At 36.6% G+C, this 27,517-nt stretch overlaps 2 protein-coding genes across 9 annotated transcripts in view; one reads left to right on the plus strand and one right to left on the minus strand.

Annotated features, from left to right (window-relative positions):
• LOC106072585 (uncharacterized protein MG328-like) overlaps positions 1-7,953 on the plus strand; it is an 85,612-nt gene extending 77,659 nt beyond the window's left edge. For 4 of the 5 annotated variants that reach the window (XM_056019533.1, XM_056019532.1, XM_056019523.1 and 1 more), the window contains exons 4-7: positions 593-676; positions 1,384-2,189; positions 6,014-6,056; positions 6,644-7,952. In XM_056019533.1, the coding sequence (XP_055875508.1) occupies positions 593-676; positions 1,384-2,189; positions 6,014-6,056; positions 6,644-7,059 (1,349 nt within the window). In that variant the 3' untranslated portion in view covers positions 7,060-7,952. Of the gene's footprint in view, positions 1-592; positions 677-1,383; positions 2,190-6,013; positions 6,057-6,643 lie in introns of all 5 variants that reach the window. The other variant, XM_056019551.1, reaches the window with a different exon arrangement.
• Positions 7,954-8,331: 378 nt separating this feature from the next.
• On the minus strand, positions 8,332-24,886 carry LOC106072587 (serine/threonine-protein kinase MRCK alpha-like). Of its 4 annotated transcripts, none has more exons than XM_056019563.1 (6): positions 24,775-24,886; positions 15,527-15,625; positions 14,868-14,985; positions 11,243-12,111; positions 9,755-9,809; positions 8,332-9,574 (listed from the first exon to the last, which is right to left on the minus strand). In XM_056019563.1, exons 1-6 carry the CDS (start codon positions 24,775-24,777, stop codon positions 9,291-9,293), a joined length of 1,428 nt encoding a protein of 475 aa, XP_055875538.1. In that variant the 5' UTR covers positions 24,778-24,886; the 3' UTR covers positions 8,332-9,290. The 4 variants fall into 4 exon arrangements, with proteins under 4 accessions (XP_055875538.1, XP_055875553.1, XP_055875543.1 ...); XM_056019578.1 differs by having other exon boundaries at positions 24,798-24,819; XM_056019568.1 differs by lacking the exon at positions 24,775-24,886 and adding an exon at positions 17,416-17,437.
• Positions 24,887-27,517: the final 2,631 nt, after the last annotated feature.

Raw genomic sequence — 27,517 nt, forward strand, 5'->3', positions numbered from 1 at the left:
CTAGTAGTAAACTATATCCACTTTCCTCAAAGCTTGTATCAACTCACTCTGGCTGTCTGTCTGTCTGTCTGGTATAATGTTTGTACATGTTATTTCTCTCGAATCCATTGTCGGATCAAGTTAAAACTTTGCACAAATATTACCTTGACATATAAAAGACATGAAAAAAAATGTATAGTCAATTAATAACTGTTAATTCATTATTTTGTTTGATACCGAAAAGGGAAATTAATCCTTCAGTTTTCACAAATACAGCTAAATATGTAGGGTTTCGTCCGCTTAGATAATTGAACACGTTATTTCTCCCGCACCCATTCACAGATCAAGTTGAAACTTTAAGCAATTATTTAGTAAAATAAATAATTGCTTAAAGTTTCAAAACACAAACCATTTAAAAAATTAACCAATTAGTCAATTAATTATTTTGTTTGATATCGATTAGGGATATAATATCTACATTATTTAGAGAGATAGCTGTAAGTGCAGAGATTTTTTACTTAGAAATACTTTTTTTTAAAAAGAATTTTTGTATGTTTTGCCTGTTAAACAGTCATATTTTAAAATGTGAATTTAATAAACTATTGAAATTCAGACTTCGACCTGCATTCTAATTCAGCTGAACATTCTGATGAAGCGAAAATCACAGTTCTGAACACAAATAACTGCAGCTCTAGAGGTAGATCAATTAGTTATTCAATTTATATTTAACAACCATAGCTCATTCTTATATGAAAACTATTTTTACCAAGTTTATATTATCTGTCTGTTAAAACGTTGGTACTCGTTATTTCTCCCACATTCAATCTCGGTCAAGCTGAAATTTTACACACTTATTTCTGTTACCTGACCACACAAGAACCAATTAACAAAAATTAACCAATTAGTGAAAAAACTATTGGTAGTTAATTATTTTGTTTGGTATCTTGAACAAGGGAAAGAAATCGTATCTGACGGATGTGGTGGTATAAGTTGAATTAGTCCCTCTTGAGTGAATTTTTTAAATGTATTTACAAAATGATCATGTAAACATTCACCAAGATACCCCCTCCTTCCCTCCCCCTTTCACAACTGGTCCAGACAAGTGATAGGATCATAGCGCATGGAGAACACTAAAAGCTAAACAAAAATAATTGTTTAAAATATTTTTAATCGCACAGATTTATTATGTCTAGTCACTTATATAAGTAATTACGTGACTGATCTAAACTAATTGATACAATTACACTTAATATAAGATTTTAAAAAAAAAAGCATTTCATGTTTATCTAATAAATGTTGGCTGCTATTGGGTTCTTTTTGTAATGAGTTTTTTTTAGCATTGTAGCCACGTCAATGGTAACAGTTACATTTTTAATTTTTTTTAAATTCCTCTTTTTGTCACAGATGACAATAGTGACGATAGTTATGAAATACTATTTAATAAACTTGATTCAAAACATTCAAAAGAAATTGAAGATTTGAAGCTAAAGTCACTGGAGCAAGACAAACTAATTAAGTCAACCTTGAAGCAATTAAAAGAAAAAGATTCCAAAGTTAAATATGAATTACAAGAAGCCAGTAAATTCATGTCAAGCCTGCAAAGTCAGTTATCTGAACTAGTAGTCAAGAACAATGAACAGATCAATGAAGTGTTTAGTATAACTGAGACCTTACGAGATCTACCACAGGAAGTGGCTGATCAGAAAGAACGCTTGGATTCTTTTTTAAGAGCCGAAGATGCTGAAGATAAATTTGACGAGGTTATGAAACAGCAAAGAGACACCCAACGCAAGATGAACAGGAAATATGCTTGTTTATCAAAGTTAGTTAAAGACAGCGAAACGGAGCTAACACATTTACAAACATTTATTTCTAGTGACACAATGACAGACATAAAGCAAAGACTGACAGACCAAGAAACATATTTAAAACGCATGGAAAGGAAGTACAAAGAAATTGATGAAAAAAACAGAAACAGATACGAGGACATGGACGCTCAAATTCAAGCTAATAATGAACTAGCGTCTAGCTTACACGGTCATTTCAAATCTTTGCAGTCCAAAGTAAGCAAAGAGATTAGCGACACTAAACTATTAATAGATTCGTTGGAAACTAGAAACTCGGAAATAACAGAACAGCTTTCCAACTATAAATCTCACAACCAAGAGTTGAATGAAGTCAAAACTAAAATGATCTCTCTTGAAAGCGAGGTAATTTTTTTTCCATATTTCTTTTTAAAGTATAATACCAGAAATATGATACTATTGATTTATTTTCGATAAAAGACAATTTTGTGAAAGTAGTTTAGTTTCTTTCTTCTATATTCCATTTTGTTTATTCAGTGTAGGCTAATCATCTTCTTTTTTGTAGTAACGTCTGTATTATATAAGATAAGATAAGATAAGATAGGCTATATAGAAACTTTAAAAAACAACAACTGGATATTCAGATTGACAAACAAAAACTACTTATTTAAATTGAGAAATCTAGAAATTTAAAATGAGAATGTTATAAATATACGATTGCAACAATGATAAGGAGGCGCGATGACTGAGCTGTAAAGTTGGTCAAATATTACAACTATTAGTTTTGTGTCATCTGTCTGTCCATCTGTCACTTAGATCGAAAGAAATAGAAAAGCCATTGAGAAGCTGATTTCTCCTTTACAACTAAAAAAAATTCCGAAATTTCTTTATCGATAATAGTTATATTACATTTATTTTCTTTTTTTTTTAAATGTTCAGAAGTCTCTAATTATTTATAATTAGATGACCAAAAAAAAAACTTAATTAAAAATAAGTAATATGTACATTCTTTAGCAACGTACGCAACATGCCATCTCCAAAAACCACTTGGGCGGAGAGTAGGATGCTTAAAGCTCGTTTTAACCCCATCCTATGTTTTAAATTATGCGTCACCATTTAATCATTCTGGCGTTACCCGGTGTGAAATCTATTGCTTAAATATATTTGTTATTTGTCTGTAACTCATATTTCGTTGCGGCACAGTGTACATCGTACAAAATGGAAAGAATTTTTAAGATATTTATGTTTTCCAAAGACCATCCTACACGGTACATTGCCCGGTGGAAGAAATCGAGGGAGATAAGAAAAACTATGTGGATTAAATTCAAATCAATTATCGAAAAAGTAGAGACTGTTGGCCTGAAGTTGTGAAAGAGTCAATAGTGTCTTATCGACGACCCAGCCCACACAAAGTTAATGCTGTAGAATAGAAGAAAAAAACAACGTGACCATTTCTCTATCAGTTTTATATCGCTTAATAAAAAAAATTGGCATTAACATGCTGCTCTTATTATTGATTTGCGTAGATTTCTTATAGATAAGTTTTGCCAAGTTAGCTAATTCCTAGAAGTTCCCTAGTTCCCTACAGGTTCTTTTCATAAAAACATTGGAAAGAAAATCGCTGAGATAAGGAGAGAGTAGTGTTTTTCTTTTTCTAAGACTTTTGTCAATATAGACTTTAAACCAAACAGGTGGATCTATTCATATTTTAAATAGCATTGATCAGCTACTTCTTCTTTGTGTGGTATGTGTTTTGTCTAGCACGTTTTAGATATTAAATAGACATCCACTATTTTAACGTAATTTGTAGTTTACTCTGAAAGCAAATCTGTTTATTTTTTATATTGGGGGTGCTCATAAAAATAAGTTTTTTTTTTAAAAGTGCCCTTTTTAGACAATTAAACGAGGATTCCATGTGGCCTGGGTGGACTCAGAGGCGCCCAAAAAAAAAAAAAAAAAAAAAAATCGCGAAAAAAAAAAAAAAGCGTTGATAGGAACCCCGGACTCCCGGATCGGAGGCAAAGCGCCTTACCACTCAGCCACCGCACCTCCGTTTTTTTTTAATAAACTTAATTTAAAAAAACAAACAAAAAGACTTACTTAGTTTATATCAAATACAATAAATTCGGTTTTGTACCTCGATTGGTTGCTTGCCAATATATATATATACATTTATAGCTGTAAAATACGAAAATCTGCACTCAATGAAATGAATAGTGAAGTTTTTTTTCAAAATAATGAGATTAACGTTCTATCGTTTTCTAGTAGCCTACACAGATAAACCTTTAACCTTTCTATTTCAGTACAAAATTTTATTTTGATAAACTGTTTTATTTCACCTGGTTCAAATTTTCCAATTGCAGCAATTAAGTCTCCATCTCTTCACTTCATCAACACATGTTCTCTCTGCCAAAACTCTGCAGTACATTTTTGAAAATTACTTTTCAATTATTCCGCAAAATAGCATTTCTTTTATTAAAATTAAATTATTTCTATCATAATAATAATAATAATAATTTTATTTATAAATCGCTGTTAACAAACAAAATGTAGGCTCAAGGCGCTGTAATAACATTACAAACACAAACACGGCAACAGAAATAAAAAACTAATCTAAAAAAGTTTTAAACAAGTAGGTCTTAATGTTCTTCTTAAAAGTGGTGTAGCATGTTGTCTGTCTGAGATCAATGGGGAGTGAGTTCCAAACCATTGGTCCGTGCACTGAAAAAGCCCGCAGACCGTAGCTTTTGAGGGAGAAACGTGGCAACACTAAAAGCGTTGAGTCCATTGAGCGCAGGGCTCTCTGGGGGACATATGGAGTAATCAGTTCTCTAAGGTACAGGGGCATCTCATTGTTATATATACACTGATGACAAAGTGTGGCGACCTTGTAATCGATTCTCGCTTTCACGGGAAGCCAATGGAGCATGCGCAAGAGCGTAGTAGCAGAATCTTGTCTTGTTTTTCTAAGTACTATTCGTGCGGCGTTGTTCTGTATACGTTGCAGTTTGGCTATTTTGTCATCAGGTATACCTGCTAGCACGGCGTTACAGTAGTCAAGGCGGGAGAGTATGAATGCCACAGCTAGCGTTTTTGTTGACTCCGTTGTTAAATATGGTCGGATCTGGCCTAATCTACGCAGCTGCAGATAAAGACCCTTGCAGAGCTGACTTATGTGTGGGTCGAAAGATAGTGTTGAGTCGAAGAAAACTCCAAGATTCCGCACTACATAGACATAAGGAAGCTGGCAGTTCGTGATAAAAAGAGAATCTGTGGTTTCAAATTTCGAGACATTGTTCCTAGTGCCAATCTTAATTATTTCTGTCTTATCTTCGTTCATCTTGAGTTTATTTTCAACCATCCAATTGCTCACCCTTGCAACGGTACTACTGATTTTATCTGCCAGATGCGACACCTCTGATGGTACTGAGGAATCGTATAACTGTGAGTCATCGGCAAAGAAATGGTATAGGATGCCGGTTGGCCGTATGACACCGCTAAGTGGATATGTATACATAGTGAACAGTACTGGGCCTAGAACTGATCCCTGGGGTACTCCGTACTTCAAGAGTAAGCTTGTTGATTCTGTTCCGTTAACAACGACACTTTGGGTGCGTTCAGTCAGGTAGATCTAAGCCATTTTAGGACGATTCCTGTTAAACCAAAAGTGGAAGAGAACCTGGCCATCATAATTCCATGGTCTAGCGTATCAAAGGCTGCAGACAAGTCCAGCATTGAAAGAATTGAGATGTGGCCTATGACGGAATTGTGAAGTAAGTCGTTTAGTACTCTGACCACTGCTGTCTCTGTGCTTCGGCACTTCCTATATGCAGATTGAAATTCTTCCAAGAGACAGTACTGTTCAAGATGAGAAAGAATTTGCGCTAACACGATGCGCTCCAGAAGCTTTGACAGGAAGGGAAGATTTGATACTGGGCGATAGTTTTTTAGACATTCCGGGTCATGACTGGATTTTTTTTTAATAAGGGCCTGACAAGTGCATATGCACACAATCACAAGCATTCAATCACATGCACACACTCAAACCGTAATATTCCCCTTCGACCTGCATTTATTATTAAGAAAAGGAGCCACAGGGGCCAACTTTGAGTTTGTGAAAAAATAAACACACTTTAATATATTTGCTTTGAATATTATCGTACAATAGAATGAAGACGTTTGATATTCAAGTTACTTTCTTATTAATTTTTTGTTTTGTATTTGAATAGAATTTGAAGTTATCGAAAGACGTTGCTGCGCTATTGAAGAGGAGTAAGTTGTTCTCTCTTTTATTACAAAGCTTATATCAACTCACTGTCTGTCCGTCTGTCTGTCTGGTTAACAGTTTGAAAATATTTTTTCTCTCATTTCTCCTTCTCGGATCAGATTAAGATTTGGACATTTATTCATTAAACCTTACTAGCCATGAATCATTTAAAAAAATGAAACAATTAGTAAATTAATTGTTGGTGATTAATTACTTTGTTAGATTTCGGAATAAAGGGAATAAATTCTACTTAATGAGAAATGTATATATATATGGATTTAGTCCACTTATTACATTTTGATGCGTTTTTTCTCCCACTGCCCATTCTCAGATCATGTTGAAATTTTGCATAATTATTTATCCAAAATACACTCATAAGTTAATCTTTTTAATTAATTAAGTTTGTTTTATACATCTGATGTATATGTGTACTCCGTAATTTTCTGATAAATGACAGTACTTAGCGGTTTCTTCCCTTAGATAATCTTTGTTTATGTTTTAAGTATTTTTTTATTCTATTGCTTGTTTTAGGTATCTTGCTTTTAATGTTTCCATGAGTTTCAACTTTACTTATTCCACTACTTAACCACAGGTCTGCGTGATGCCTGGCCAGCCTGTAGAATGCAGATTGACAATTCTGACAAGCTGTCTTTCAAGAAAGGAACCATACTGACGTGTTTCAACTCATGTCTTCTGAACATAGGGAACTGTTACAACAGAAACACAGGAATATTTAAAGCCCCGTGTAAAGGATTATATCTGTGTAGTCTAATGCTGGAAAGTGACAACAGAATGGCGACACAGTTTATCATTTATGAACGCAAGGGAGGCAATGAGGCAGTCAAGGGCTCAACTCATACCAACAGCCATCAATCTATAGCCTGTATTGTTACGGTACTAGAGTTGAATCAGGCGGATGAAGTGTATATCAAATCACTGAATGATATTGAAAGGATCAAATTTAACAGGTTTTCCTATTTTTTATGTGTTTTGTTACAGCAGATGTAATTTGACCTGCTTCTTTGGGGAAGTATTCATTTAGTGTACTGACAATCGGCCTAGTTTGAAGATTGCCATCAAGAAAATATCGATTTTTGCAAAGTTGTTTTTTTTTTATAAAGCTTATACTTCAGTGATTAATCTGCAAGATTGGACATGCTAATTGCAAACATTTTGCTCTATTTATTCAATTACTGCATAGGATTCTAGATAATCAGCAGATCAAAGAAAAAAAAACCAACTTTGGCATAAATCTTCTTCTTTTCTCATACATATAGGCTACTTAGTTTATTACAACCATCGTCCCATGTTGTTTAATTAGAGATTATGTTTTAAATGAGTTTGTATCTAGTGGAATGTATGATCACGACCGATGATTAAGGGTTGGACCGTTGTTTTAATTCAAATGATGTTAATGTTTTATTCACCTGTTGTTATGTCTCATCTGTAGTGCTGTTTAGTTTGCATATTTGTTTCACCTGCTGTTTCAATCGAACTACTGTCTTGTTTCACCTGTTGCTTTAACTTCACCTGTTGTTTTGTTTCACCTTTTGCTTTAGTTTCCCCTTCTTATTGATTCCTCTATTCCTTTCAGTATTTGGCCTCTTCCACGTACATGTTAATTAGTAACTAGGTTATGGTTTTTCTTAGCTTGCATGCTGTAATAGCATTATGACAGAAGATAAGATTAACATTGTTTTTAGATCCCTTATTATCTTTCGCGCACTAAGGACTATAATCATTCGATGCTTTGTATGCCTCTATTGTTTGTGTGTGTCAATGCATTATAGCTGTTACAAATTGTATTCATATCATGTAGTTTATTTTTATCAATTTTAAAAAGTATGTGAAGTTTTATTTTTTATAAAATCCTTGGAACAGTTTCTTAAAATTAGAATAAATTTATATAGTGAAAATTAAACAAAGGCTATAGTTTCATTTTCTTTTCGAGTCTAAAAACATAAAAACAAACAAGTTATATATTTTACCCACAAATGACTAGTCCCAAACGAGTCGATAAAAGGATACCTCTCAAAGTCGCCTGCTGGAATGTCCGCACACTGCAGGACAGCAACGATGGCTGCCTGGTCGTGAGGTTTGCACGCTGGACTGTCGTTTGGATTCATCGATGGTCGAGGGTTCAAATCCTGCCCGCTCCCATCCCCCGTCGTCCTGCGGGAGGTTTGGACTAGGAAGTAAACTATCTTTAACTCTGAAGGAACATCCGAAACATGTAAAACATTTTACAAACATTTTACAAACAAAAGTGAATGGAAATCTGCTGCCGAGGACAAACGCAGACGGCGAAAAGAAAATCTATATCGACCACCTGTGGACAATGGTTATGCTTGCCCTTGAAAGTGGCAAAATATGTACGTCACAGCTGGGACTGCGCATCCACGGGAAATACTGCATTCCTCACTGATCTTCGGACTCGAAGACTAGCCTTATCATATATATAATGCTTTTTTAAAAAGACAATATCTCCTTTATAACTTTTTGCAAGTGCGTAAGCTCTCTTTGTTCTTACAGACTACTGAATGAAAGGAACAATATTTACCCACCCCACACCCCTATTGAAGTTTTGTCTTTGTTTCAAATCATTCCTTTAAATACTCAGAAAGACACAAAGATAGAGGCACACTTCTTATTCCATACGCTAGAACAATTTCGGGGAACTTAACTTCAGACCTTTTGGTCTATAGGGCAGATGATGTTAAGGTCATCTATTTATATGGCCCATGGTTAAAGAGGGTGTCATGTTGCGAAAAACAACGACCAACCACCTTTACTTTTCCACAACTAAGGTCATGTACCCATTAGAGCTGGGCTGGGTGTACCTAAGAGTCGACCTAATGATCCCGAAATAAAAAGTCCGTCTTCACAAGGATTCCAACTAGGACTCTCTTCTTCGGAAGATGGGCAATTTACCATTGAGTCATCGCAACTCCTTAAGTGTATATATTTATTCAATATCATGGATAGGTGATTGATCTGGAGTCAAGGTCTATACAAATATAAATGATCGAGACTATATAGTAGGCTATTGTAAATTTTAATCTTAATATTTCAATAAATAATTAAACCTGTATAAACTGATACTAAGCGGAAGTTGATATAAAAAACAATTTTTTTAGATTTAAAATCATTCCAATTGTAATATAATAACAACGTATTAACAACGTCTAAATATAGAGACTCAAAAGTTTGAATGATGACTATTGTAACCTGCTTCCTGTTTAGAACTGGCTAATGATTTCTTCATGCTGATTTATTTTACTCTTCAAAGTTTCAATTTCTTCTTGAATATACATGAAACAATCAGTGAGTGCTTTCAATTCTGAGCAGATATCTTCTAACTTGAGGCTCATGTCGCCAGCAATGATTTCCCCTTGACGTAGACCTGTCTGATTATCTTCTCTTTCTTCTTTGGAGTTCTCTGGTTTCTTCTTCGCTGTTAGCGTTGTTAAAAAGGCAAGCATTTTCTGGGATTCTTCTTGAAAATATTGATAGCCCTGGCGTCCTGTAATACAGTTACGTTACATAAGTAACAATATAGATGAACAAGCCGCACCAACTTCGCTACTGAACCTTAATATTTTTAAATAAGTTTATTTAGCATCTAATGTTTGAATCGTCGAAATAGTCAATGCTTTATATAATAACTATTTGAATGTATGTATTAATTGTAGATCAGGCTTACGTAAGCTCACAATGTCTGTTGCCAACTTTGAAACCTGGCCGCCAACTTCAATATTCTGAGTAAAGAAAAAATATAGTAGGCACTACCTTAATATCAAATTATTTAATGTGACAACCTGTATCACTAAATAAATATGTTAAAATCAAGTTCTACAAAATCCATATGAGCTGGTATTTAACTCCCTCTTTCTTTTCCGCTTTCAATAAAACGCCCGGAACCCAATTTTTTTTTTGTTTAATTGCATCCTACTTTGAGATTAATCCCAAATGCAGTCTAATCAACAAAACACTTCGACATCAGAGACTTTGGCAGGGTCTCTATAGTAAAATCAGAAGTAGAGGAAGCAATGAGATCACTAATAGTTAATGACATGCCATCAGACATTTTAAAACACGATGGCTTACATATAGGTAAATCTGCAAGAAAATAGGGCAGATGATGTAACTGTCCTCTGTTTCTGTGGCCTAAGGTTAACGAGGGTGTCATATGGCCAGCACAACAACGAACTGCCTTTACTTTTCCCCAACTAATGTCATGAAGCAGCTGGGCGGCACCCAAAGATCCCGAAATTAAAAATCTCAGTCTTCACCAGAATTCGAACCAGAAACCCCCGGTTCGAAAGCCAAGCGCTTTACCGCTCAGCCACAATAGAAAAAGTCCTACTTAATTTAATTTTCTTTCCATTGGTAACATTGGTAATCATGAGTTTCTCTCAATCAACATGGATCTATAACTATAATAAAAATACATTCTTCCCCTTGAAAAAAAAAAGGCCACTTCTCAACTACATTGGCAGGATGTCCTACACACATTTGACAAATTTTCTAGAAAAAAATAAATAATAATAATTACGTCCTATGAGTCATATATATATATATATATATAATATATATATATATATATATATATATATATATATATATATATATATATATATATATATATATATATATATATATATATATATATATATATATATATATATAGTTCGTCCATCGTGTTTCGATGATGACCACTTTGTCATCCAGGGGGCTGAGGGCTTTGCACTGGGGTTTTATGCCTCCTCATGTGGCTGGTGAGACCTATGTGAGCCCGGAATGTTCGGCCGCACACTGGGCAGGTTATTCCAGCTGGAGCTAGTGTCGTTTGCCTTGCCTTTCTTTTCTGGCGTTTTTCTTCTGCCAGCGTTGTTAGTTTTGAGCAGGCAATTTTCGGAGCACCTTTTCTAGCCCTGTCCTCATGCTATGGAGGTGACCAGTGCTCTCCTAAATAGGGCTGCCCAGCCACTCAGGGGGCTGCCGGACTCCACTGCTGCTCTGACAAGTCATTGGTTTTGCTGACTGGCTCAGGCAACCCGTCAGGAAAACCAATGACTTTGCAGAATTTAAATCATTGGTCAAATTGCATATCTAGACGATGAAACGAAATGTTAATTTAAATCTTAGGACGAAGTCTGCTGTAATAATATTTTAGCAAGAGTTATCTTACCTTTTTATCTAGGTCTGACATCTTTAATTCTATTTCGTCTGTTTTCTGTTTCTGAAGTTGACCAAGTTGATTTAAGGCAGCCCTCGATACTAGATTTCGTTGTCGATTCGCTAAATCAGAGACATTCTTTTTAAGTGAATCCAAGTTCAAGGCCATGTCCTTCAACTCTTTCTGTGTTTCCTCTAAACCAAGGTTGAAAGAGCCCGACTGCCAAGAGCCGATGGTTTTAGCCAAAGATTGTATTCTTCTTGAAAGATTCTCAAACTCTCTGGAATTTGTGTTTTCAGTTTCCTTGAAAGTTTTATCTATGTGTTTGACGTTTTCTTCTAAACTTTCCAAATTTGAATTCAAATGGTCGAAGGAGCTAATCATGCTATTTACAGTACGGGACATTGCTTCGCACTCGGAACTTGTTTTGTTTACATGTTCCGAAGTGGAGTCTTGTTGACTTACGATCTGTTCAATCTTTGAGAGAAGTTTATGTTCCACAGACTTTTGCAGTCGCAATAAAGATTCGCATTTTTCTTCTTGTTCTATTAGTTTGAGATCGAAATTTGTATGTTGGTCACGAATATTGGTCAAATCCTTGATTTGTTTCGCATTTTCATTTACTTGAAAGGACAATAATTCGTACGATTCTTGAAGAGAAGCCATGAAATTGCTAGCTAAATAAAGTTCGTTCGTAATTTGATCAAATTTTTGATAGTTTTTGTTATCAATTTCTTCGAAACGCATTGCGACTTGTTTGTACTGTTTCTCATGTCGTTTATTTTTTTCTTGCAGGGATTTGATCGTAATAGAACGAGAGTCTATCAAAGTTCCAACGTCGAGGTTTTCATGACCTATTGTTTGGTTGACGTCTTTAGCATCTGTTGGTACAAATACATATTAAAAGAGTTAAGACCCTAGTGGTACTGTGTTTATAGTCAAAACACAATGTACATGTAGCGAATATGACTTAGGCTTATAACTATTGAAATTAACAACTAACTAACAAAGAGACCAAGAAAGAAACAAAGAATGCATTTTCAAAATGCTTAAATGACAAAGAAACAAAAATTAACCTAGCTAGACCTCGCCTAATGTTTGATAGTTGTCATGTGTTTGTTGTCGATGTACCTATGCGCTATATTTTAGTAGGAAAAGGGTTAAACCTTTACACAAAAAGTTAATCCACACAGGAGTGTTTACATCAGTCCACTCGAAGAACCCCGGGCTGTGCGCAAATGTGTTTACTGATCATATAAAGCTACACCGACCCCCGTCATAACTCAGTTATAACTATATCACTATATATATATATATATATATATATATATATATAAGGGTCTGCAGAAGATTCGGGCTAAGATGTAATAATCTCAATTACAAAGTAAAATTCGAAACATATTAAACAAGGTTACAAAAGACAGTTTGTGTGGAAACACAAACTCAAAATCGGCCCCCGAAGTGGTCCACCCAGGCAGGCTTCAATATTTTCAGAAAGAACATTCAAATGAAATTATTTCAAAGACAAATGAGAGATGAGAATGGAGAAATAAGGTTAACAGATCTTGTGTAGTGCCCCAACGGTCCCGCGGATCAAAGAATAGGTGAAAGTGAATGTAAATTAAGATGTGAACCTGGCCTAACTAGTTCCCCTTTTAGACCTTGTGGTAGATGATGTAAAGTTCATCTGTTTTTGTGGCCTACGGTTAACGAGGGTGTCATGTGGCCAGCACAATGACCAACCACCTTTGCTTTTCCCCAACTAATGTCAGGTACCCATTAGAGCTGAGTGGACTCAGAGGCTCCCAAAGTTGAAAATCCCAGTCTTCACCAGGATTCGAACCCAGGACCCCCGGTTCGGAAGCCAAGCGCTTTAATGCTCAGCCACCGCAACTCCCCTGACCAAACTGATGTCTTATAATTAATCTAATTGTTTTGAAAAGGCTCAGACTGTTATTCGAATCCAGCAAAAACACAAGAAAGAATAATTATTACCGCAACAAAATAAATTTTCAGGAAAATGAAGTTTAGAAGATTACTATTCGTTTTAAATTAGGTTAAACTTATAATGCATACTAATTAGCTTTTTCTCTTTACAAAACTGCTTGCATAACTGATTTTAAAATTAGATTTTTCGCTTTCAGAAAAAAAAAGTAGCCGTTGCATCAGAACTTTGAATGGTCTAAAATATTGTGATGTCGGATTTTCAATATCTTTTCTAGTTTACGAGATCTAAACGGGACAGACGGACAGACATTTCGCACAAAACTAATAGCGTCTTTTCCCCTTTCGGGGGCCGCTAACAAACAAGGGAAAAATGAGATTCTCAAACTTTGGATCTAGGTATCACTTGTCAAACATAAAAATGTTTAGGTTACGCAAGAGGACACGACAGGTAGTTGAGTTTCAGGGAGAAAAAAAAGCAAAAGCGATATTCTGCTAGTCGATAATAAAACTAAAAGGCAGTTATGAATGTTTATCGGCTATTTGTTGGAAAACTACCATCTACTGTAGATGTCAAGTTAATTTGACAATGATTTTGTACTCAGTAAAGTATGAATAAAATGCAAAGACGAATTTATTTTTAAATACAAATCTTAATTTTCACGTATTATCCTTATCCTTACCCTGACTGGGCCCAGCGCAATCCGTTTCGCATAGGGCCCCGCAATCTCTAGGACCGGCGTTGCTTCTCTGTCCGAAGCTTACTGGTTTGTGCGACATTAACTTTTAACAGTTCCGCCACGCCCAATATCACGTGAATGCCAGAAGTTGGACTGGTTGTCTGAGGCTATTTCAGAGGCATGGAATCACTTGTATAGGTTAGGACAAACGATACAAACATATAGGACATAAATGAAAAGCAGCGTCAAAGACCAATGTTTTAAATTAGAGAAAGTAGTGAATAAAAAACGCGACGAAAATAAAGGACTGCGCCGAGTGCTTATATCCATCGCCCCTTCAGCAACGACAGCCATACGCAGGGGCGGACTGGCTATATGGGCATTCGGGCAAATGCCCGGTGGGCCGGTACCCAACTGGGCCGGTAGGGTCACCTAAAGGGTCTCATGAATGCCACTTTGTCACGTATTGAATTGTTAAAGGTTTTATAATGTTCTCTTAACAAAGTGGCCCTCTGAGCGTCGTGTTTAAAAAAAAATTGTTTACAGACACAACATTGTAGGTCCTAATGCTAATTTAATTTAACACATTTTCCGAAATAATGTAATAGTGTACATCCGTAGACAGTGCCATTGTAGGCTTCATCCTTTAATGGTCTACACAGTTAGCGATGAATAAGCAACATAAGGCCTATATTTCTGATAAAGATATAGAACATGCTTACAGTTATTGATACATTATTAAACTTAACATAATTATTTTCAGGACAAGTAGGCCTATAATTGGAGGCCCATCATATGATATACAATTTATGGGCCGGACTTGTATAGAAATGCCTGGTCCGATTTTGACACCCAGTCCGCCCCTGGCCATACAGTATAGTATTCCAATAAATGTGATATTTTTAATGGCACGCGCTTTACACGCGGAGTAAGGAAATGATGAAATGTAACGTTTCTTGTAGCATGTGATTTATTTACCCCTAGCTATCCCAGAATTCATGAGTATTTCTTACTTGTTATTGTAGCGAATCTCCGCAAACACTCAGAAGTTTCATTCACCAAGAAAGTGTTGATGTCCATAAAAGTTTCATTCTTTGTGTCCTCAAGCCAGTTGTTTCCCCTCTTTATGATCTTGTGCATTCGTTATACAAGACAAATCCAAAGAAAAGAAAAAGTTAAAATGTTAGAATGACACTTATACCTTCTATACATCAATTAATTTGCATTTTCTTTATCTAAATTTTATTATTTTTGGTTAAGTTTTTTTTTTTTAATTCTTTTTATAAGGCGAAAATTCCTTAAAGTTGCTTTTATTTTTTTTTCTAACCAATAAAAATTTAAACCTAAAATGATCATTTTTTTGCTGTTGTTGCTAAACCATTTCAATGGACCTCATTCACCAATCGTAAACAAACAGCATTGAGCCACGTGATTCTCTATCTATTCTATACAAATTACGATCTAATTCAAATTCTAATTAAAAATGGTAATCTCGTGACAGTTTTTTGTTGTTGCTCTATCAATATTATCACGTGACCATTTGTTTTGATGAATGAGGTCCATGCAAAGTGTTTTCCAATTTATTAACTAAACAACCTTCACTTCAAGATTATAATTAGGCCTATAGGTAATGTAACCAAGAGAGTGTCTACATAAACTTCTATTCATTTACATAGTCCATACGAGTGCCAGCTTTGTCCAATTCTTGCTTGAACTCATCTAACACTTCTAGCTGTGCTGCTATTGTCTTCGACTGTTTTGGAGTTGTCATCTACTAGTGAAACATTAGAAGCAGTTTAGTGAATATTCAATCTTAGGCTTCTACGTCTGTTTAGTATTATTATTACTTGGGAAAAGACGGGTTAAAGAGATAGTTACAACACAATATAATACTCTCTAATCTATTCCTCCCCCCACCCCCTAAAAAAATTTTTTTTTATCTACGCCACGAGTTTGTATCCTTTTATGTCATATGGGCACATTTCTCGTCCCATATGCTAGGACAAATTTGTACAAATACTCTTTCTTCCCTAGTGCTATTAGAGCATGGAATGGGTTGCCTGAGCTAGCCAGGAAAACCAGTGACTTGGCAAAATTCAAGTCATTGGTTAATATGCATGACTAAATGCATGACGCGTAGGACGTAATCATCTTCTTTTTTTGAAGTAACGTCTGTATTACATAAGATAAGATAAGTTGGACTTCCGCTCTAATAGCACTTGGGAAGAAGGCGTATTTGTACAAATGTGTCCTAGCATATGGGATGAGGATTGTGTCTATATCTTTGTGTCTTTCTGAGTATTTTATTAAATTTTGTTTTTGTATTTGAAGATTATGGTTCAGTGTTTTATGTATAATTGCTACTTTACTTTTGCGTCTTCTGTCCTGGAACTTTCGGGACAGTCTTTGTTAAAGCACTGAGTTTAGTCTTGATTCCTAAAATTCCCCTCTCATACCATGCGATATTTAGGGCAAATGATGCAAAGGTCATAAGTTTCTGTGGCCCACGGTTAACATGGGTGTCATGTGGCCAGCACAACGACCAACCGCCTTTACTTTTCCCCAACTAATGTCATGTACCCATTAGAGCTGGGTGAACTCAGAGGCGCCCTACAGATTCCGAAATTAAAATCCCAGTTTTCACCAGGATTCGAACCCGGAACTCCTGTTCGGAAAGTCAAGCGCTGTATCGCTCAGCCACTAAGTCTTGATCACTGAACAGTTGGAAAATCCAGTTTCACAGAGATATGTGGTAGGAATTGGAAGAAAAATGCGCAACAAATCTTTGAAAGTACGGGATATGACTCGAAACACTTTAACCAGAAGTGTGTAACTGACATTGAAGAGAAACCAGACTTCGCTGCAACTCTATTCTTTGTCTGTGTATTGACTTCTGCTAGTCCAAATGAGATGCCATGTCATTTTGGAAAGTATGAGATGACGTCCTGCAAGCATGCGCAAATGTTCTTTGATAGAATGTATTAAAGTATTTCGTTTGTCAGTTTCAATGTCATTTTCCGCATGGAAAACACAACGTTGGCAACAAATAAATATTACTTTCGTCAGATTTTTTTTGGCCAAAGTTTAAGTGGGAGGATTGAATGTTTTAGACAAAGTAAATTGTGTTGCATTCTATCAATGATGTTATCTGTTTCTATTGCAAGGTCATCACAAGTAACCCAATGAAAATAGTCTAAATGGTTGAAATCTTTTTACCATCTTGAATGTGTTGTGTTATCATGGGGTTAGTGTCTGGGAAAAGTTTAAGCATATTTATATCTGAATGCACTCAAATTGGTACCTGACAATAGTTGGAGAAAAGTAAAGGCGGTTGGTCGTTGTGCTGGCCACATCACACCCTCTTTAACCGTGGGCCATAAAAATAGATGACCTTTACACCTTCTGCCACATATATCGTAAGGACTGAAAAAAGAACTTTACTTTTTTTTTGTTTTTATTATATCTGGATAAATTTATCACAAGATTAAATTATTATTATTGATAAAGTTGTTTTGGTTATTTTAGCTTTTAAAAAACTTTTTATGACATAGACATACTTACATTGTTTGCTTCTTTTTTTTAAATAACAAATACACAAAACGTTTGTTGCCAAGGATGTTTGAATTTTGCAAGGCTGAAATTGAAACCGGGAAAACCCGATATAATTTGTTCTCAGCAGCTTGCTACCTATCTATTCAATCTTCAACTCATTTTTATAGTTCTTAAAGCAAAACTACATACAAAATCTCTCAATTATAATTTATGTCATAGCAACTCTCCTTGCGTAATGATGTAACTATATGGATAAGAATTAATAATAGGGTGGCTAACTGGTCTTGCGGTATGCACGCTGGACTGTCGTTCGGTCGTCTAGAACAGTGGTTCTCAAACTGTGGTCCGAAGACACCCAGTAGGGATCGGTGGCTGAATGGTTAAGCGAAAGTCCGGGTTCGGTTAAGATTTGGATTTTTAATTTCGGGATTTTTAGGGCGCACCTGACTTAAGGTGGGGAAAGTAAAGGGGCGGTTGGTCTTTGTGCTTGTTAGCCGTGGCCAAAGAATCAAAAGACCTTATCATCTGCACTATAGATCGCAGGATTTGAAAGGGGAAATTTACTTTTTCATTTTATATAAATCAGAAGCTATGAACCACGAGAACAACAACTAACTACTATCACTTAAAATCAAGTCATGACTGAATGCAGGAAGTATGAACATTGCATTATTTCCTACATGTAGATAAAAACTAGAAGGCAGGAGAGCCGCCGGTCGCCCACTTTTACGTTATACCGATATATGCAAAATCGACACTAGCAGCTGGGAAGAGGTGGCACTGGATAGATCCATATGGAGAGAGAGCATAAAGGAAGGGTCACAGATGGAGATGTCATACACAACAGAAGCAGAAAGAAGGGTGAAAATGCAACGACGCCTGGTGATTACATATGCCCAACCTGTGACCGCAGCTGTGTATCAAGGATTGGCTTCTTTAGTTACACAAGAAGTTGCAAAAGGGAAAGGATTGTCTCTCGAGACGTAAAATGCCACAGACAAAATAAATGATGCTAACAATGTGCAGCTAGCATTTGAAAACAACCACTGTTTAAAAATCTTCTTAAATGCGCAGAACGAAATAAAACTATTTCGGTGAGTCATCAGAAGCTAATACACCAGTAATCAAAGTAGCCTAATATAGGAATACATCTTTGAAACATTGATTGACAAACAACAAAGCTTTATATATATGCACTTTGTATATTGGCGGAGGCGTTGTGGCTGACCGGTAAGCGCTTTGCTTAACCGGGGATCTTGGGTTCGAATCCTGGTGAAGACTGGTATTTTTTTTATTTCTGGATCTCTGGGTGCTTCTGAGTCCACCCAGCTCTAATGGATATCTGACATTGGTTGGAGGAAAGTAAAGGCGGTTGGTCGTTGTGCTGACCACATGACACCCTCGTTAACCGTAGGCCATACACACAGATGACCTTTACATCATCTGTCCTATAGATCGCAAGGTCTGAAAGGAGAAATTTACTTTACCTTCGCAATGGTAATACAGACATATATTGTGGATACTTATAGTTTATACATTGTATGCTGTTTTAAAAATGGTGAGCTTTTGAATGAAAAATCATTTGCATCAAAAAATTTGAATCCAATTAATTCTCTTTCAGAAGAGCAAAAAACATGCATTAGCAAAGCTTTTATTAACTTTTTTCTAAATATGGGAACATCGATTTTTCAACAGCGCTTTTACATTTTCAAATCTAAACGTAACAGTCTTTGGACTGACAGACATCTAGACCACCTAAACAAATAGCGGGGTTTCCCCATTAGATTTAGAAAGAAAAATAGGGGGTTTCCCTAATAGGTAGGGAATCGACTTGCTTGAATCATTCACTATTACATCTATTATGTGATTTTCAAGGCTTGAGATCGACATTAGGACTTTTAAATGTTGGACTTAGACCTACGAATTGCATGCAAAGAAAAATAATCACCGTACTATTTTACTTTTAATCGATTCAGTTCTTTTTAGAATAAGATCTGTCAAGAAAGAGCCCTTTCTAAGGTAGGTTTACTTAGACTTATAGCAGGCATTGATCTGAATGTATTTTCTAGTGTATATGTAGAATAAATGTTGATATTTGAAGAAAAAAACAATTAAAGAACTTAGTATATTAGCGCGCTGTTTAACACACAATGAGTTCTTATTAGAATACCAATAGTGGCAATGTCTTCAATTAAAACAAATTAAGGATGCGTGCAGTGATTCAATGACTATGCAGACCCAGTCGCGAAATGCATATTTTCCAGCATTTCATGGAAACAAATCCATTGCCCGCTAGGGGTCTTCTTAAGTTTTCTTCCCGTCTTCTGCGCCTGCGTTCAATAATGGCTCAAACGTCTGCCTCTGTGAGAGCTCTCCAACTGTCACTTTCAGAGCCCGGACATGCTACCCTGCCTCATAGTGGCGCCCGGGTGGAAACGATCGTAGGAGGAAACGGTAGCAAAACAAGACTCCCGTGGAGGTGCCTGAGGAGGTGCGAGAGCATCCTCACTGCACTGTGCGGAGTTGTAAAAAAGATCCCACAACCTTGTCACTATCAAGGGGCTTTACATAAATGGCGTGTCCTGCACGGTTAGCCTGGTATAGAAAAGGAAAATGTCAGGGGTCCCGGTGGACGCGGTCTCTGGCCGCGAGTCTGACACCCCGCCAGACAGAACAGTGTACACTGTTCTCATTCAGGCCGTGAAAGGGAGCTCTTGTTAATTTTTGCTGGCTTAGAGTTCCAATCGCCGAAGGCTCAACTCTACCTGACAGTTTCAAGAAGAAGAAGAAGTCTCTTTCAGAGGTCATCTACTGTCAGCTACTTTCCACTTCGTTCTTTTCTAGAGTAGAACTATATGGCGAGACATTAGGAGGAAACTAAGCAGAATTAATACTCAATGATTAACATGCATGAATTACTAATATTTTGTTTTATAATTAATTTCAGATGAAAACAGCCAAACAGATTAAAGTTATAATCTCACAACTGGAGGTTTTAGAAGAATTAAAGGACCATTTAGAAAGTCAGATGTCAATACGGTATGTACTAGAATAAATACGCCTATTACTCTGCTACACTTGTTTAAAATCTGATACGGCCTAGAAATAGAATTTAGCAATTTCAATTTCATCAATCTACAGTATATATAGAGACTATTTCATATAATCAATCGAAGATTTAACATGAGAACAATTTATTTTGTACAAAATATATTTGGTGTTTGTGGTGAAATATTTACTACTAGTCGACCGGCGGCGTAGCATACGCCGCTATTTTGCAGGGCCGGCCTTAGGTGACCGCTGTGGGCTCCGCACTTATGCGACCGCAGTGGGCCCGCACTTTCATAGGACCTGCGCTAATTCTAGGTGTATAAATTATTAAATTAAACCATTGTATAACTTATAAAGATTTCCCGCGGCCTCTTGTCAATTTACCGGGAGCTCCTGAAAATCTCCTGAAATTGCACAATTTACGAAAATGTCCTGGAAATATCCGGAAATTATTAAAATCTTTTGAAAACTCATGCGAATCTTGTGAAATATATAGACAAAAATTGTCATTTTGGGGTGCCATTCAATAAGGAAAATGCCAATCCTACTTGCGATAAAAAAAAAGGCATTATCCCGTAATTTTGGAATCTGGTGAAATAAGCTTCTCGCGCCTCAAACTAATGAAGAATTACTTTGGTTCAACAATTCTCGTAGATAGATTGAAACATTTGAAACTCTGTAAATCGACCAGAGAGACATCCAAAGCTTTAACCTCAGTCATCGTAAAACCAGGTGATGAGACGTCACGGACTACAACCGTTGGATCTTCCTGGGCATAGACGCCATCGTACGACCTTACTAAATCTACTATTTTAATACTCGTCAATGGAGTTTCGTTGAAGGCTCTCGTAGATACAGGGAGCAGTGAAAGCTATATATCTTTTTCAATTGCTAAAAGGTACAAATGGAAATTATAAACGTCCAGAAACAAAATCTACATGGCCTCTACACATCTCTCTCGCACTACTCACTGACATATTTTCGCTAAAATAAAGTACAAAGATGAACAATACGAAAGTAAGAAGCTCTCACTGCAAGATGGACTAGTATCTGATTAAATCTTAGGGCTAGATTTCATCAACCAGCATGAAAAACTGATGATCTCAATTGATGGAAAACGGAGCATTCTTCAGGTCTGTATGCCACCCCATGGACACCAAATCTAGAAAATATTCAATGCCTGACTCCAGATTCAATCAAACTAAAATCAAGAGACTTCTATCTGACAAAATTATTGAGCCTTCCACGTCCCCGTGGCAAGCCCAAATAACCGTAACAACGAATGAAAGGCACAAAAAGAGAATGGTTATCGACTATAGTCAAACCATCAATCTATTCACTTATCTCGACGCATACCCCGTGCCAAAAGTTGATGAACTAATACATGAAATATCTATATACTCAATGTTCAGTACGTTCGATCTCAAAAGCGCTTACCACCAGATAACTATCAGGCGTTCGAGGCTTGCGGAAAGCTTTATCAGTTTTTGCCGCATTCCTTTTGGAGTGACAAACGGAGTTGCTGCATTTCAAAGGACGATCAACACAATAATTGAGGAGGAAGTGCTACAGGACACGTTCGCTTACGTGGATAACGTTACCATCTGCGGACGGGACTCCAGTAGCCACGACCAGAATCTACAGAGATTTCTCAACGCTGCTAAGAAGTACGGTATCACCTTCAACAATGATAAAAGTGCAATTGCGGTTAATAAAGTGTACCTCCTATGCTACAAAATCTCTCAAGGGCAGTTAAGACCAGACCCCGATGCGTTGAGAAATCTACCTCCACCTCAAGACATGAAATCACAAAAGCGGGTGATTGGACTATTGTCCTATTATTCTCAATGGATCCCAACGTTTTCCATTAAGATCCATTTATTGGTAAACAACAAAACCTTTCCACCCCCTGAACAAATTAAGGAAGCTTTTAAACAGCTGAAACACGAACTTGAAAACGCCGCTGTGTCGACAATAGATTATTATCAACCTCTAACAGTCGAAACAGATGCCGCGGACATCGCGATCGCCGCAACTCTTGATCAAGACGGCCGTCCTGTCGCCATCTTTTCAAGAACACTCACTAATAGTGAACGCAGACACTCAGCAGTCGAAAAAGAAGTATAACGCCATTGTAAAAGCCCGAGAAAATGGCAACATTATCTAATTAGTAGACTCTTCACATTGGTTACAGACCAACGCTCGGTGTCTTTTATGTTTGACCAGCAAAACAGGGGCAAGATAAGAAATGAAAAGATACAAAGATGGCGACTTATGATGTCATATATTGACCTGGGAAACAAAACGCAGCTGCGGATACCTTTTCAAGAAACCACTTTGCGTCAGCAATGACTGGAGAAGACCTCAAACTGTTACACAGCAATCTCTGTCACCCAGGGGTCACTAGACTCTTCCATTTAGTTCGGACTAAGAACTTACCTTTTTGCTGCGAGGACGTCCGCAAAGTGGTAAACCAATGTAAAACTTGCACTGAACTGAAGCCTAGATTCTTTAAACAGTTTTCAGGCACTCTCATCAAGGCTACCCAACCTTTTCAGAGAGTAAGCATAGATTTTAGGGAACCACTCCCATCTGCTACTCACAATAAGTATTTATTAACAATGGTGTACGAGTACTCGCGCTTCCCATTGGCCTACCCATTACCCGATATGGTAAAGTGTTTGAATCAGCTGTTTTCCTTAGTTGGGATGCCAGAGAACGTCCATTCTGACAGAGGTACCCCTCCTTTATGTCAAAGGAGGTGCAAACCTTTCTGCACCAGAGAGGAATTGCTAGAAGTAGAACGACTCTTTAAAATCTGTCAGGCAATGGGCAAATTGAGAGACTAAGAAAAACTCCATGGAACGCTGTTACTTTAACTCTGAAAGATCTCGATCTCCCAATTTCAAGATGGGAGCTAGTCTTAAACCAGGCCCTATACTCGATTAGATCATTACTATCTACTGCAACAAACGAAACTCCGCACGAGAGAGTTTCCCGGTTTAACCGGAAATCCCCCTTCGGGATATCTATCCCCACTTGGCTATCTAGCCCAGGTCGAGTGTTGCTGAGAAAAGAGAACTGATCTTCAAAGTACGATCCTCTCACGGAAGAAGTTGAGTTACTGATGTGTAACCCCCAATATGCCGTGGTATGGTTGCCCAGCGGTAAAGAGGAGACGGTCTCTCTAAGACACTTGGCTCTCTCTCCCTCCCCATCCACGACAAGTGAACCTTCGTTCTTCGCTCAGGGTGAGGATAATGAATGTCCTCCAGAAGCTCAAAACACGGAAGTACCAGTCAACACCCCTACGGTGATACAAGAAAGGAAAGAACCCCTGGAAGGCTTTGAGGACCTCCGAGCACTTCCTCTTCAAAATATACAGAACCATCATACGCCACTGGACGCTCAGTAACTCACTCTTGACTCGCCAACCGTAGAACAGGGTAGTCAACCCCGTTACAACTTAGGAGAGAGAAGAAACAGATCGAACTATAAGGTTACAGTTTTTATCTATTGCACTACTTATACTGACTATATAAACGGCACTGTTTATCTCGTGCTACTGATACTAGAGTTTATGTTTACTTACTACACTATTTGTTATTGCTCAAAACAGAAACTAGTAATTGCTACTCTATCATACTACTGATACTTGTTTTTATGTTTACTTGTGTCACTATTTGCTATTGTTTACAAGAGAAACTAATATTTTTACACACTATTTATTGATCTAATGTATTACAAGTACTGGTATTCTTATTTATATATGCTATGGCTTACTATATTATTTTACTTGCTGTTTTAATTCTAGGCGGGGTGAATGTGGTGAAATAGTTACTATTTGTTTTATGTTTGTGTAACGTCGTGAGAATGTGTTCACAACATTGATCTAGTGTGCTACTGTCCAAGTCTCTTTCGTCAGTTCATGTGTCGTTCTAGTTTAATAAAGCCTTGGTTTAGGTTAATCTTCAGTGTTCTTTATTTCTTATTACAATGTTAGAAAATAATTCAGCAGTAGCATATGCACATAAGTATTTTTTTAACGTTTCGGATGTTCCTTCAGATTTGAAGATTATAACACATTCTAGCCCAAACCTTCCATAAAGTTTACACACACTTATACATTTCTAAGAAACTGTCAGGTCCGTTTTCCAGATGTGTCAGCCAAAGTCATTATTAAATAACGTTTAAAATGGCAGAGGTACACTTTTTCAGCGTTCAATTACATCTTAATGGCACTCTTAAATACATCTTAACAACTTTGCATTTATCTACATAATAATTATAATAATATACTAATAAATGAGAACATACCATAAACAAATTGGGCAGAATACCTATTTTATGCTGGCCTACAGTTTATGTGTGTGTAGTGTGTGTGTAGCCATAATGTCTGTTATCAGATAACACCTGCTACACAGGCCTGTGCACTGTGAGCTCGAGAGGACACTTTCCGTGCTAATCCCCCCCACCCCTTTATATGGTCACGTGGTGATCTAAAAAAATAAACTATGATTTGTTCATGAGTACCAGAGGACAAGAAAGAGTGTGTCAGAGTCAAGTCGGTTTGTGACAGTTGAGGACAGCCGAGATCAGGTTCAGCCAGAGACTCCAGTACGAGCCAGAGACTCCAGTACGAGCCAGAGACTCCAGGACGAGACAGAGACTCCAGGACGAGCCAGAGACTCCAGGACGAGCCAGAGACTCCAGTACGAGCCAGAGACTCCAGTACGAGCCAGAGACTCCAGTACCAGTTTAGTACAGCGGTCACTGACAGACGTTTCGAGTTGCCAATTCTTAAATATTTGATTGCGTTATTGAATACACGAGTTAATGTATCACGCAACCTGAAGCCCAAGTTGTCTGGTTCTTGTGGGTTTCCTGAGTCAGCCAGGAAAACTAATGACTAGGCAGAATTTAAGTCATTGATTAACATGCATTATTATATTGACCTAGTGATACGGGTAGGACGTAATCATCTTCTTTTTTGAAGTAAAGTCTATATTTTATTAGATATGAAGAATACCGTGTCGTACAGTATGTGCAGAAAGTGATACCAATATTTAATACAAAATTGTACATTTTCTCACACATATCGTTTTTAAGGTTATTTACAAAGCCAGATTATGGATTTATGATCCCGACAGCCAAAATTTTGTAAAGATGAATCAATACCTCACCAATGAAACATCCAGATGTTTACGGCTGTCGCAGTTATCTATGTAACTGTATAGTAGAATTATTTCTCTAATTGATAGTGCGGCGTTGATCACTATATTGATGACGTCATTACACTATTAATATTTTCTGTGTAGACTAGGGGACTGAGCTTTTGTTGCTTGTCACAACTTCTAGTGACGTAAATTTAGTGTGTGTGTGTGATTTGCGTCATTTATCGTCTAGTACAGTCTCTCCATTGTTTTGTACGTTGGTACAGATAGACGTGTCTTGAGAGCTCTGGAATTTCTCCTTGGTTTTTGTTACTGGATAGCCTTAGCATTTGCCTTGGACATTTTCTTGTTGGATTATCTTGACCCCTGTTTAGGGTGAGTTTTATTTTTCATTGTATAGTTTTTCTATTTGAATTCGTTCGTATTTGTAAGTCTATAATTAGACTAGATGTAGATGATTAGAAGAATCCTTTCTTTTATCTTCTATAGGGTTTTAGCGTCAAGTCTAAGTTTTGGTCGTAGTCTCAGTTGAAGACTCTATTTCAAGTATTAGTGTCAAGTCTAAGTAGTGATCTTAGCTTGGTGTCAAGTCTATGTGTTAGACTCTGTGTCAAGTCTCAGTGTCAAGACTTGGTTTTCCAGTCTCAGTTATATATTGAGAGTACAACTTTAGGTCTACAGTCTACAGGACTGAGGTCTTTCTCTCAGTTGGTCGTCTGGTGTGCAATTTGGTTTTTACATGAGTCTGAGGTTCAAGATTCCAGTCTGCGGGTTGTAGTGGTCAGACCTGATGTTATAGTGTAAACTATGAGCTTCTATTTTGGAATTGTCGTCAGTGGACAGTAGCTGATCTAGAGGCTAGATCTACATATATTACCAGTTGTTGTTTAGGGATTGAAGGTCTATGTGATCCATTGAACTACCTATTATAGTTAAGGTAATAAATTATGTATTTCATAATTATTTGAATATTCTAAAGATATTAACTGGATCAGTTTATATTACATATTGATATTTCATATTACTATTATCATTCATCATGGATCAGTCATTTGTAAATATATCACAAGAATAAATTTTATTGTTATTTACATCATACACTTAGTTTATTAGTTTATCTACAACTATATGTGTATGTGATGTGCTTGTCAGGCTGAACTTGAGCCAAAATATTATAAGTTCAGAAAATAATAACAATAATACAAATTGAAATAATATTTAATATTGATAAATATTCACATTTGAAATATATAATAATAATTTGATAAATACAAGAACACAAGAACCTGACATATAAAAGGTAAGATAAGAAATGTGTGCTCGATGAGATTTGCGGTACTACTTACAAACATTGCGCGTGACGTAACTACACTCATAAAATCTCATCAACCTCATTCAAGTCATTCATTTTCATAAATATTATTTAATTTAAACAAAAGTTATAACCTCAACAAATATTCCTTTAACATTTTTTTTTTCATTTGTTATCTATGTGCAATGCATTTTGATGTTGTTGTTTATTTTTCGCATAGGGGTTCATGGGCACGTTTAGACTATATAATGGGGTCCCCGAGTAAAAAAAAAAAAAAGAACCTCAAATCTAGACAGACGGACTGACAGACAGCGGATGGATAGACCACACAAAGTTTTCCACTTTTGTGAATTGCTAAGTACATGTAAAAAATCAAAAGAATTTCCCCACTCATAATATCGGGTAAACCCACAAAGATCTCAAGAGTTTCGTTTTCATTCAATCACTTCTAGATCTATTCTCTTTTCACTAGGGCTTAAGATTGACATGCGGATCATTTCATTGTAGAAGTTACAGCTACGTCTAGACTCACGATATTAGACTTAAAGGAATAAAGTACATTTAAATTTCAATT

Source organism: Biomphalaria glabrata, chromosome 1 (assembly GCF_947242115.1).
Source record: "Biomphalaria glabrata chromosome 1, xgBioGlab47.1, whole genome shotgun sequence".
NCBI classification, from domain to species: domain Eukaryota; kingdom Metazoa; phylum Mollusca; class Gastropoda; family Planorbidae; genus Biomphalaria; species Biomphalaria glabrata.

Bases quoted from the DNA above. Each gene is read 5' to 3' on its own strand.
- LOC106072587 (XM_056019563.1), bottom strand. The intron at 9,810-11,242 runs GTAAGATAACTC...TTCTTTACTCAG, and splicing joins TGTCAGACCTAGATAAAAAG to AATATTGAAGTTGGCGGCCA. The intron at 9,575-9,754 runs GTAAGCCTGATC...ACTGTATTACAG, and splicing joins AACAGACATTGTGAGCTTAC to GACGCCAGGGCTATCAATAT.